Source organism: Puntigrus tetrazona, chromosome 3 (genome assembly GCF_018831695.1).
Source record: "Puntigrus tetrazona isolate hp1 chromosome 3, ASM1883169v1, whole genome shotgun sequence".
In the NCBI taxonomy this organism is placed as follows: Eukaryota; Metazoa; Chordata; class Actinopteri; order Cypriniformes; family Cyprinidae; genus Puntigrus; species Puntigrus tetrazona.
In genome coordinates this window covers 16755957-16769548 of record NC_056701.1, presented here as the reverse complement: position 1 = coordinate 16769548, position 13592 = coordinate 16755957, and the positions used below count along the sequence as shown (strand labels likewise).

The 13592-nt window shown below is 38.2% G+C and overlaps 1 protein-coding gene across 3 annotated transcripts; it reads right to left on the bottom strand.

Moving 5' to 3' along the window:
- Positions 1-105: 105 nt before the first annotated feature.
- si:dkey-43p13.5 (paired mesoderm homeobox protein 2) lies at positions 106-13496 on the bottom strand. 3 transcript variants are annotated; one of them, XM_043233888.1, is made up of 4 exons: positions 4554-13496; positions 4143-4388; positions 2991-3148; positions 106-2322 (listed from the first exon to the last, which is right to left on the bottom strand). In XM_043233888.1, the coding sequence occupies exons 2-4, from the start codon at positions 4366-4368 to the stop codon at positions 1897-1899; spliced, it is 810 nt and encodes a 269-aa protein (XP_043089823.1). In that variant the 5' UTR covers positions 4369-4388; positions 4554-13496; the 3' UTR covers positions 106-1896. The 3 variants fall into 3 exon arrangements, with proteins under 3 accessions (XP_043089823.1, XP_043089820.1, XP_043089822.1); XM_043233885.1 differs by having other exon boundaries at positions 4143-4325; XM_043233887.1 differs by having other exon boundaries at positions 4143-4325; positions 13326-13496.
- Positions 13497-13592: the final 96 nt, after the last annotated feature.

Here is a 13592-nt window from a genome sequence, read left to right as displayed (position 1 = left end):
ATTTGCATAGGTGAATACAAACCCTGGGAAATAAACAAAAAAAAAAACAAAACCTTTAACGTTGAGCCTGTTTAACAAACACAAAACAATACATATTCCTATAAACGGTCTAAACTTTATTTAATAAACATAATATCTGCAATTAGCATTACAGCTTATTTCATTTACAATTAAAGTCCTGAATGCATATAATCCAAATGTAGACAGAAATACCATCAGCTTTCAGCTGTCCTAAGGCAGAGAGATAGCTTTCAGTGTAATTTCAGATGATCCACCTCCTCTCATGGTTTTAAGTTTGACTTAGGTAACTCAAGTTGTGGATGGGTGCACAATCAATGGGACTATTTATAGCTTGACACCAAACTTCAGAAAGACGGAAACCCGAGCATGATGAAGATGTGACGATCTGAGCTACAAGTTACACATCAAATCCTCTTCAAGATTTCACATGCATGAAATTCTCATAGACTGTTCACCTGCTTAAGACGTGCTGCCCTTTAAACTCAAGAGGACCCTGTTGCCCAGAGGAGGGCACTCTTACTCCATACTGGCTCAGAGAACTAAAGACCTAAGGATAATGCAGTTCTAGGCTCTTCAACACTAGCTTTGGTCACACAAAAGTTGTCATACAAGTTGTCCTGCATTTCACAATTTCTGAAGGGTTGCCGTTCTAAACAAACATTTTAGGATAATCTGAAGTGGATAGTCCACTCAAGAATGCAAATTCGGCTTTATTTACTCAGTTTCAGGTCCATACTATGGAAGTCAAAGGGACCCAAACCCTGTTTGGCTACGAGCACCATTCAAAAATACCTTCTTCTGCGTTCCACTGAAAAAAAAAGAAGTCAGTCATTCAGGTTAGGAACTGCATGAGGATAAATGATGACAGAATATTAGTTTTATGGTCGAACGATCCCTTTAGGTAGCACGTTTTCTTGAAAAACAACAAACGTTAAGCGTGAAACAAGACATTAAAAAAGTGATTTCCAAAAGCATGCAATAATTACAGTATATGAACAAACGTTCAGCACAAATAGCATCTATTGCGTAGGAAAATGACATATTTAAAGTGTGTGACAATCTTTAAAAAGCACATTTTGTCAGAAAAGGCGAGTCATTTTTCAGCCGTCTGTCCCTATTGTGTTTGTGGAGGGCTTGTGGCAGCTTGCAGACATCCTGTGTTTTCACGCAGGGTAACAGGATAGCTGATAGAGGAGCTGGCCATCGATGAGATCACTGTGAGCTTCCTCTCGAGCTCCTCTCGTTCACTAGCTGTCAGTCCAACCACATTTGAAAAAACTAAATGTCCACTGAAGCAAGCAACCAATCTTATCAAAGAACAAATAATAATAAAAGAGTAGATTACATATAACTTCACATTTGTTTTTATAATACAAAAAGTATGGACCCTTCTTAAATACTGAGATGATGTGTTTCCGCAGATATCTTTTATATTTGGATTTTTAAAACACTTTGTTACACTGTAGGTAAAAAATTGCTTGCAAAATTAACACTTCTGAGTGTTTTCAACAAAACTGCAAATATGACATATTTCTCTCTTTTTACTGACGAAATCAATGTTTTTTCCGCTTTGTATGTTAAAGCCATAAAAAAACACTTTGTTGTAATTTCTGTTCGTCCTCTATAGAAGTCTACCCAACTACACTGACTTCTGTTTCTGAGAAATTTGAAAAGGGTCCATTGGTTTCACAGATAATACACGACATTGTGACAATCGAAGAAATAAAAACTATTTGGAGTGTGTTTTGCTGCTCTCGGTCCCATTGCTTAACCTCATCACTTGGGTGATTGTTCATAATAATAAATAGAAAATGTAATGTTATTTCTAATATGTCCTGTGTGATTCTGAGGTACTGTATAATGGCTGCATCAGTTTCAGTCTCTGTGCAGGCCTGTGGCAGATACCTGAGTTTTCATCTGCCTCTCTCTGCTGGCCTTGGCCACCGTGCTGTGGATCTCTGCCTCATAGTCCCTGGCCTTCGCCCTCAGATTGGCAATGCTACAGCAGCGGAAGTCCTCTGTACTGGGCTCCTCTGACCCCTCCTGATCTCTTGGCAGCTGAAGCATGTCGCTTACAGGGCTGTGGATAGCTGATGAGGACGGTTTCGACCAAGTGGGGCTCCCTTTCTGGTGTTTGCTGTCCCAGCCTGGGCTGCTGTTGCTGTGGAGCTCTGGAGCTGTGCTTCTGCTGGATGAATCGACCTGTCTATCGTCACTGTCGCGCCTGACGCACTGCTCTCCCGCCTGGCTCTGGAGCTTCATCTGCCTGCGCATTTTAGCCCTGCGGTTTTGGAACCACACCTAAAGAAACAAAGGGAAATGTTTTATTTATTTATTTTATCTAAAAAAAAAATGTATGGGCGTTAGACTAAATTCTAGTGGTTCTAGATGGTGTTAGACTAAATAAAGTGTTATTATTGATATTGCTTTTCAATTAGATTTTTTTAATCTTAAGAATTGTTAGTGGAAAAAAATCTGAAATCATTAAGAAAAAGGAATTATTTTTTCTTATACATATATACATAATTCTTAGCAGAAAAAATACTTATTAACTATTATTATACATATACACGCACACACACACACACACATACATATATATATATATATATACATATATATATATATATATATATATATATATATATATATATATATATATATATATATTTCTTTTTTTGCATTGTCCCCTAAATAAAATTATTTGTTGAAACATAAAAGACACAAAAATCTAAAAGCGTTTTATCATCATTATTATTATTTAGAATTTTCTTATGTTATTATGTCCCTACGGCATTTCCTCACAGACAATGTAAGGGACAAAACAGAACTTTAAAGAAGAACAATTCGGCAATATCTGTGAAAATAAATAACAAAAAAAAGTAAAAAGAAATAATAAAATTAAATCAATAATCTTTTATATTGCTCTTTTATATCACAACAGTCAAAGAGAGCAAGGCAATGGCGACCTGCACTCTGGCCTCTATCAGGTCCAGTCTGAGGGCCAGGGCTTCTCTCATGAAGACGTCAGGGTAGTGGGTGCTCTCGAAGGCCTTCTCCAGCTCCTCCAGCTGCCAGCTGCTGTAGTTGGCCCGAGCTCGCCGCTGCTTCACTGGCCGGGGTTCATCTGGAAGCCACATCGCAGCCACCAATTAGACAATTGCCAGAGGCTGACAAGGAACTAATGGCTCTAGATTGGATAATTAGCGCAGCGTTCATTAAGCCCTCTTCAGCAGAGCCGGATAATTGATTGTTAGTTACGAGTTGTTAGCCAATCCTTTGTAAACATTTTGAATCCTATTAAATACTGTAAAATGAGGATGGACAATTATGAGAGAATATGATTCACAAATGGCCTCTCTTAATGAACGCTACGCATATGTATTATTAAGAGCAAATCACCTAAATAAATATACAACACCCAGAGCTATCTCACCTGTCAAGCTTTTTATCACGCAACACATTATATATAAGAGAGAAATCTTATCTTGAAGGTTTTATTTACACAGCTTTTATTATTACACGCCTTTATTGAATACATAACTCTGATTAGCCACTTATTAAACTGTATAATTGATTGTGGTCATAGGCAATTATTAAATGCTGCTTGTGTCACTATGTTCTTCACACATAATAAAGTGATTTCAATGCAAATAAATAGTTAATATCCATATATTTATTTATTTAGCAAGTAGTTTTATAATAAGTGATAATACATAATACAATATCAGGGTGATAAAAGATTTTAAAAAATATAAAAAACTTGAGTCTCTAACATTTATAATAATAATTGTAATAAAGACAGCATTCATTAAGCCCTCTATCTGATAACTTAATGTTAGTAATGTCAAAAATAAATAATAACTTTCTACGTGTCCTGCGCTGGACTATCAGGAGCTTGTTACAATGCTTACAATCTTTGGTTTTTTGTTGGTTGCATTGCTTCTATTGGCCTCATTTGTAAAGTCACTTTTGACAAAAAACATCTGCTAAATGATTAAATAGAAACTTTTTTTGTGATAAAATTTCTCCTTTTACTTTTCACATGAAAATGTAACTTTAACCAAATAACCCAGTGAAAGATGGCACATAAAATATGGTATATGTCAAGATGGGCTCACCGATGTTCTCAGCATGTTGTCCCGAGGACTGAGCGGCCAAAAGCAAGGCCTGTTTGCAGGGCTCTGGCTGCAGGTAACTGCGCAGGAGCTCGTAGCTGAGCAGAGGCCCGGGGATGAAGATCTGCGGTGAGGTCAACCTGCTGGGAAACGCCGGGAAGAAGTGCGCAGCCGAAGAGTGGAAGACTGCAGAAGACAGAGGAGACACCAAATGCCCAGTGCCAAACATGACCCAAGTTCAGCGAGCTCCTGAAATAAACGTATGTAGGTGACAGACAGTCTTTTCAGGCGTTACAGAAGCGCTACAGAGATCCAGCTGCACGAGAACTTCTTAGCAGATCCATTAAGTCACTACAACTTTTCTCACCTGAGTCAAGTGTGAGACCCACCCTCTCCCCAAGTCACATGACTCACCTATGACCACTAATCCCAGTAAAACAGGGCCGGGTTTGAAGCAAATCACCCAATCATAGGGGACCGTTGATTCCATGCTTCATTTAAGAGAGGCTTCTTACAGCATCACTCTTCAGCAGACGTCCAACGGTGACACCTAATGCCTCCTAATCCACAGCTCGGCTACTCTGAAAGAGCAAATGAGTAATATCCTACCACTTTCTACTCGGGGAGGAGTACTGTATGTGGACAGGCCTGTCATTCTGAAGTATTCCACAGACAAGTTCAGGCACTCTTCAGCTTCTGCGTTCACTTATTAATATGACAAAGCAGACATTCGGAATTGGAGTGTGGCGAGAAAACGGGGGAAAAGCCGCGCTCCTGAGCTGCAAACGCTTTCAAAGACACGTACCACCGCCAGAGAGACCAGTTTGTCGCTGTCGGCGTACAAGGGTTAGATCTTAAAACACGGCGGTGTAACAGATGGATATTAAATCATTAAGGGAGAATCAAAAGGTTTACAGCCGAGAAGCATTCAGTAAGAAAACCCAATGCAAACAGAGCTTTAGTGGAAACCTGCAGAGAGCGCAAACAAACAGCCTCTGTTTACACAGTAAACACATCACACTAATTGGCCCACATAATTGACATTCATTTACAAGCCCATTTGCAGCATTTGGGTGTTTGTATGACATCCATTTGCGATACAACATGACTAAATGGAAAAAAAAAATCCTTCAGGAAAGGCTTTGATGAGTTTTTATAATCATCATGCTTCTCTTTGGAGAAAGCGTCTGAAACGGAGAATGTGTGGCATCAACTGGGAATTCTGCTTCTGTCAGATTAAAACCCCTCGCCTTTGTTCTAAAAGACGTCTAAGCCTGTTATCTCACTCAAAGCCTTCTTCACATTAGGAATAAGATCACCTGTCCAAACAAGGTGTATTGTTCGGTCCCGAGCTTAGGACAGAGTTCACTAACAATGGTTTTGGGTCATGGATCTCTGGTCTTTGAAAACAGATCACTTTCCCAACTAAGACCAAATTGTACTTAAGAGAGGAATGCCGCAGTATTCACGCCAAACTGGCTGAGGAAACTCTGAGTGAGAAATCATGCAGATACTAGAGCATTGGTAAATAAATAATTGACTCAGAATTGATTCTGTAATTTACGTGTGTTTTTCCATGATTCTGCGGAGCACAAAAAGAAAATTTATCAAGAAAATCTACTTTTCTGTATAATATGAGAATCAAGGGTGTCAAGTTGCAAAATTGATGAAGCATTATGAAAGTGGTTCATATGACTTTAGTGAAAAATAGAGATGTCATGAATGAATCATGAATTTGGTTCATGGTTACAGATTGAAAAACCAATGAATGAGGATCTCACACTACCAGGCTTTCACCTGTTTTGAACTCCCAAAGAATCACGTGACAAAAAAGTTCTAAAAATAGTTCTTAAATAGGCTCAAAATATCAAAGATGCTTGATGCCCTCTGACTTGATGCATTCATAGCTTGAGGATAAAAATGTTCTGCCCATCATACATTACACACTTTTCTGTGAAATTTGTTAACTCCGATTACCCAAAATCTTCTCTGACTTTTGCAAACTAGCATTGACCTCGGCAAACTGTAAATCAGGGCCTTCTGAAGTGTATAGATGCATTTTTAGTAAGAAAAATGTCCACATTTAAAACCTTGTAAACCGTAATCTTGTCGTACACATATTCACGTTGTTTAGCAAAGGAAAACAAGTCTCCTCATTTTTCTTTATAAGTCCTGATTTTGTACTTCTAATTCACGACCACTGTGCTGTTCGGCTCTCTCTGCTGTACTCCTGAATTCATTTCTTCTCCTCAGCACTTACACCTCGCCGACATCTTCGGTCTTCCGCTGGAACACCCCTCTCACATGAACGCTGAACCCCGAGCATCAGTTGTACGCAAACCGTAACACTGGGTTTCAGCGCCATAGAGAAACCCTGGAAAATCCAAACCTTTCATCGGTTTGACGGTGTTCGTGCTACAACAATGGAAAAACAATGTACGTGGGTTATTTGTAACACTGATTCCAGGTATCACAGGAGGACAGGTGAAGGAATTTATTTTATTCCAATTCCTAAACCCAGAAAAAACAGAGAGAAATGTAAACAGAGCATTAAACCCTGATCCCAATGAAGACATTGTTTCTGGTTGCTATCATTAAGATACAGTATTTAACTGCTTAAGCAAAATGTTAATGCCGTTTTGTGCTTCAGCAAGACATCTCTCTGACTAAAACTAGATAACGTCCATTTTAATGTACAAATACACAAAATGAACTGTTCTCATGTCAAGTACAATGTAGGTTAACAAAAGACATCTTGGGACAAGGTTTTCAAGCTGACAGCTGTCAATGAAAGACAGTTAGCAGCATTTGTTTGTCAGATTGAGCAACTAAAGGGGGCGGGGTTTAACAATTCATTCATTTGAAAGAGGAAAGTCATTAGGATGGCTTAAGGACGAGTAAATCGTGGGGTGATTTTATTTTTTTTGGTTAAATTATCCCTTTAAGCTCAACTCACTGACACAATGATACAGTTTGTACTATATCAGTTGAAAATCATCAGTGAAATATTGCTAAATTGTTGATCTGTTCATAGCACACAGCAATCACTACTTAACAAGACTCAAAATTCGGTGGACAAGTCAAATGGGCTTCTTTTATGACACTTTTCTAGTACTTCAGTGTCTATTTGGAATCTTGAAAGCTCTAGAATGATCAGTAATATTTAATAAAAATCACATTATAATAATCTGCAATGTCCTACAGAAGAACAATGAGGATGAGAATTGTCATATTTGGGCGAATCCCTGGACGTAACCAAACAACACAGAAAAGAGGCTAGAAGATGATTGATAACTTGAAATAACAGAATTTCTTCCTGTTTGAAACATTCACATTGAAAGCAGACAGCATCATGCGCCGAACATCTGCATCCCTGTTGTTGACGGATAAGCGAAGAGTTGTCATGACCCCTCTGAGAACAAAACACAGGTGTGGGAATTAATTCCCAGGAACATTTCACCTCACAATCATCTTCATCCTCCCTCTATCCACTAATCAGATCAAACTGCAGAGAGACTCGAGAGCTGTCACCAGCATCAGCGCTAACCGCTAATCCTGCGCTAACTTTGATCAGATCCAGACATCCACGGTACACAGCTGGGCCGATCTTGGCTGAGTGAGTCACTGACTTTAAGGCCACAACAGCAGTGAAGGACAAAAACTCTTCAAGCAGCTGTCAAAACATTGAGGGATCTAAGTCCTACCTGCCTTCCTCATACTCTCATACTCTCATACTCATAATGGTGATTATTAGAGTATGCTTGTGTACGATTTCAACCAACAACCTGGCAGGGCTCAAATACATCTGGAGATATAGAAATGACACTTTTATCCGAAGCTTGGGGTTGCGTTCTTAAGGGCAAATGGGGTAAGTTTGTGAATCAGCCAACACAGGCTTGAACCTACAACTTTCCAATTTTCAGCCCAGATCTAGCCCTGTATAAAAAGTGTACGTAAAGATAAAAAAAAAAGAGAGATTTCAGAGCCTTTTCCGGTTAACTGAAGGAGGCTTTAGGGCAACAATGGCAGCAGTTCTTGCAGGCCTATATTGATCTCTAAAGGCTGTGCGCCGTCATTTGAATACACAGGGGCTTAACAACAACTTACAGCATCAACAAGAGCTCAAAGTGCTTCTGGGCTTCAGTGAAGACATACGAGAGTGAATTTTCTTTGAATCAGAGAGAGGAATCAAGACAAGAGTGTAAGAATTCCACTGGGCTTGAAGTTGCTAATATCAGTGGTTTTAGTACAGGGTCCTAATTAAAGTAAATCAATGACATATAGAACGGCAAACAGACATCATCAAACAATAAACAGAGAATACTATTTGATAGGCTTAATTCACGATGCAATTTCCCACTTCCAATGTTCTTAGTGTGGAATAAGTTCTCTTGATTGAGATGTTTCTGATGTGGGATCATCATTTTGAGGGGTTAATTGCCTCTGCAGAAGCAGGAAATGATTCTTGCATTTAATACGTGGCTGTTCACTGCAAAGAAAGAAAGGTAACTCACTAAAGAAAACAAATGAAATTAGCCATGTAAATTATCCCTAAAATGAAGTTTTGAACTAAACTGCTTTTCCTTCAGGACCCAGATTTTACTTTGAAGGTGGCAACCTTGTTAGTAGAATTGTATATTGCAAAAAAATGATTACACTTAAGTTAATAATTCACTAATAATTCATATGTACATATTGCTTTTTTTTCTTATTAGGTAAGGATGCGTTAAATTGATTTAAAATGTAATTTATTATGTTACACAATATTTATATTTCAAATTAATTCTGTGCTTTCTGCTCAAAAGAAACACAGTACGGCAGTTCACCTGCATTCAAATAAGAAAAAAAGTTTTTTGGGGTTTTTTTTTAGCAATAAATCAGCCTATTAGAATAATTGTGAAGGATCATGTGACACTAAAAACTAGAGTAATGATGCAGAAAATTTAGCTTTGCCATCACAGGAATAAATTACATTCTAACATATAAAAGTTTAAATTGTAATAACATTTCGCATTTTTTTGAGTGTATTTTGAGAAACTAAACATTTATTCATGTATGCACAATACTCATGTCTACACACACATAAATACATGTGTATTAAAATAAAATAATAATAATAATAAAACATCCTCAAGTCATTCCAGAGTCTCTGATATCAGCTCTGAAGCGATCAAATTCTCCCGAGGATATGCCAGCACAGGTTCTTGGAACAATGCATAATAACATTAATACACGCTGGAGTGACACTTAAGAACACACAACACCTGAAACACTAAACATGATGGATGACTGTCCATGAGTCATGGGAAAATGCCTTAATTTTCAGACAAAACAGTTGTCGCACTCTTACAAGTGCAAGTGAAAATCAAGATCCATTATTTGAGTCACCATCAGGATCCTCTCCATTACCTTTCAGTATAACATCACTTACAAATACTATTCAGGCTTCTGGTCAATGGTCATTACGCCAACCAAAATGTAATCTTTCCTACTCAAACAAAAATCGTGCAGTTCTCAGCAAAAGCTACACGCATTTCAGTCATCTTTAGTATCTTTCTGGTAATTGTATCTCTCAGGCGGTGAGCTGATTGCTTTAGTCTTGGATCACTGGCAATGGGATAAACCTGAGAGCCCAGGCCGCTTTTCATGTCAAAACCTTCAAGGAGAGCGGCTGCGATCCAAAAGCAATCACACTTTACACTTCAAAGCGCAAGGGAAAAGGGAGGCGAGAGCCGGTCCACATTTTTTCCACGCTAGCCAGGCACAACTCATGCGTGGAGGAAGAGGAGATGATCTAAGCGAAGGAGCTGTTGAGGAACACGGAGCCGACAGGTGTGCGCAGGCAGGTAGCGGCACATCTCCGTCCCTCCCAGAGCTGAGACATGAGCAGCGCTGCACTCTGGCTCTTTACATTTATCTGCGGTCACCTGCTGGTACTTGTGGATGTCTGCTACCCTTACGGAAATTATCAGGGTAATTAATCACGGTTTAAAAGAGTTAACAATAAAAGATTGCCAGTTTGGGGCAGTTGCCCCAAAACGTATTTGGATGAAGTTAGAAATGGTTTGTGGTCTAACTCAATGTGTCCAAACAGGCCATAGAAAGGAAGCATCTCTCAGGTTTTCGTATTGTCAATTTTGCAATAGATCATCTTCAGTTATTAGTTCTGTTTTAGAACCGTTTAAGAGTAAAACATCTTTGTGTTTTGCAACTGAATGTTCAAGAGCAATTTGGTGGCAGCAGTGTCATAAACATGAACAAATATCGTCATAAGAGGCAATGCTTCATGCAAAATACTGATCGTCCTCTTCATGTTACGGTTGACAGCTGATAAACGAAATGCTAAAATACTAAAACATTAAACTATACTATTATGCATTCAAAAATAAAATTAGCTAAAAGCAAAAACCACGTGGGGTTCAACATTACTATGCAAAAACAGAATGTAAAAAAATAAGGCATTAGCACAATTATAGAAAGCTGTACGATAAAGACAACGCTGACTAATGCGATGATAAATTAAAATGTTTTCCAAGCGTTCACATATAACCCTAAAAATTGGCTAAACTTAAAAGCAGTAATAAAAAAATAAAAAAATAAAAATGGGTTTAAATTCAGGCTTCATGTCTCCAAATATTTCTGAATGTTTGAAGAATGCTGTCAATTAGACATTTTTTCATTGCTATTAAAAATGTTCCCGATACTCACAAAAACTGGTCTAGCTCATCTTTAGACCAAGCCGCGCAAATCAGACAAACTGGATTTTGAAAGATAAATAAAAAATTTTATATAAGGATTATTGTGTTTTACACAAAAATTCTTTCGAGAAAATCTCACTTGTTGCTTGTCATATCTTTGTAAACAAACTAGCAATTTCTGAAAGAAATAGTTTTACCATAAATTCCACACAATGTTTCCTCAATGTGTGATCCAAACCCCAGTGTTTGGCATTGCTGGCCCTATTCACGCCTATCCGCCACAGGAACTATCTAACAAAAACTATAAAAAAGTTAAAGACAACATAGAGCAGTGCAGCTGTCTGGCGGAGCAGCAAGGGCATGCCTGATGAAAAGGTGAGCGGTTATGGATGTGTCAGTGGCTCATCACACTCACTCCTCACTTACACCCCACCCATGCTGTCACTCATCTCCGTTCCGCCCCAGCGCGAGCCAGCCTACGAGAACCTGCCTGGGAATCTGACCAAAAGCACAAACTCTACTAAAGAACCCGTGTTATGTGACACCTCGCCGCTGCAATTAAGACTGATCAAGCACGTCCGACGCAAGACAAACGATGGTGAAAATTGACTACAGCATCTCCGAGGAAATTAGCTAAACGCTAAGCAGTCATAACACTTGAAAAGGCAATTATGACAGCTACCCTTAATGCACAAATCACTGTTATCAAAAGAGGGGTTTTTTTTGTTGTTGTTGCACAAATTTGAACAAATGAACTTACATTTTACTGACAGCAGGGTGTTTTTTTCTAATTTATCATTGTATGTGGAGGTTAAGATGGATGGCAGCAATTTCCTTTGGCACATCAAAGGAGGTTTATCATATACTTTGTATGATTAGGGGAGAAAATATAGGTTGTTAAACCCTTTTTTAAGCGTCAGTGAAAGAAAGTGCTTATCCTTTACAAAATGCTGACTATCAGCTTCTTTTCTGTTTGCTTTCAATAAGATTTGCAATTAACACAGACACACACACAATTATAAAGAAAATTAAAAAGAAAATGTACTCTGCAAAATGAGATGGTGTTAGACCCAATGATGGTTTGTGATATGTAGCACATAAAAGAATGAAAAGTCAGAATTTATATTAGGTAGCCCTAACTACTTACACCAAAATTAAGTACAAAGTATTTGTATTATTGTATTGTGTTCATGTTGTACTGCAAAACAGTGCTGCTGCTAGTGAGGTGGAATATGTGTAAGGTTAGGGTCAGGTTCGGTGGTATGGGTAGGTTTGATATATATAGTACAATGTAAAACATGTATCTGCAATTATTATCAACTTAAATGTAAGTACAATGTAATTACGGCCACCTAATATAAAGCGAGGCCGAATAAAAAAAAAAAAAAAATGAGGTTGATTTAAAATATTTGGATAATAGTGATCTGCATATGTATTTTGTATATAAAAGGTTACATCAATTTATTAATGGTAGATTTTTGGACACTATTGCATGATTTGTATAGGAACAATTTAAAGCGTCTTATTATCGTAAACGCTATTATTGGCGTTTATATTATTTAATATCTGAATAATTTAAAATGTCATGAAAGATACACTTGTGATGACAAGATCAGTGCCAGTAAGATTTTCCTTGACACAACAGTGCCATTCATTTATAAAAGTCAAAAAGGTTTTAAATGCATTCTGTTGATTACATTTAAAAACGTATATTCTAAAATACATTAAAATAGAGAACACTTATTACCGTTTTACTATTTTTGATTAAATGGAGCATTTGTGACAATAAGACACTTTTTTTTTATCTCATTGAGCCCAAATATTTGAAGAGTAGTGCCCATTTCAAATACCCTTATTTCACTAACATTTTTTGGTCAACTAACACGAACCATTAAATCTGATTTATAGTCTGTTATTGTAAAGACATCCCTTCAAAAAAAACCAAAAAAACAAGCCACTTTATAATTCAGATGAATCTACTGTATCAGTACCTATTTCACTGCACAATTTTTTTTAAACGCATTAAAGTGCCATTTGAGTAATTTAGATACACCGCCACCTTCTCGCTATTTCAGATTTTCACAATCAATGTTTATATGCATTTCCCTTAATAACAACAATAATCATTCTGTTCGTGCTACACCCACAATTCAATAATTTCCTGCTTTCTATTTGCGAAAGACGTCTGGCAGAGTTCAGATTCACAGATTCCACTCATGACATGTTAAAAGCAGAGCGCAGAGCATGAAACCGAACGCAGGAAGAAGCTCCTTTCATCAGACGGCCTTCGCCGCGCTCGCTGAGAGGCTGTCAGTTCTCCAGCCGCCAGTGCGGGCATGTCCACCGATCGCCCTCTACAAAACACAGATAACCCGCTTCCTCGGACCCCAGTGTAACCGGACACCCGCCCTCATGCACTCATCACACAGGGATCTTTGGTTGGTGTGATTGAACAATTACCGCTACGGTTAATTTAGCCGAGGCTCACCGGCACGCTGTTCTTCCTTCTCTTCCCCATACTGATGAAATCGGCGACACTGGACAAGAACAACTTGCACTTTCATGGCACATAGACTTCCATCACAGCATTCACAGCATAGCTGAGATCTGTTAGGGATGCGATGTAAAGAAAAAGGGGCCAAAAAGCTCACGCTCACTCATTTGCAATCATGCAAAAGAGAAAGATCACAGCCTTCCCCTATCCTCCTACGGAAAGAGTTATTTTACCTACAATAACAAGTGTTAAAAAAAAAAG

Excerpts from the sequence above, each read along its gene's own strand:
- si:dkey-43p13.5 (XM_043233885.1), bottom strand. The coding sequence starts at position 4,629 with ATGGAATCAACGGTCCCCTATGATTGGGTGATTTGCTTCAAACCCGGC. Across the intron at positions 4,326-4,553 it reads ACTGGGATTAGTGGTCATAG|TCTTCCACTCTTCGGCTGCG; the intron begins GTGAGTCATGTG and ends TGTCTTCTGCAG. Across the intron at positions 3,149-4,142 it reads ACAACATGCTGAGAACATCG|ATGAACCCCGGCCAGTGAAG; the intron begins GTGAGCCCATCT and ends TGTGGCTTCCAG.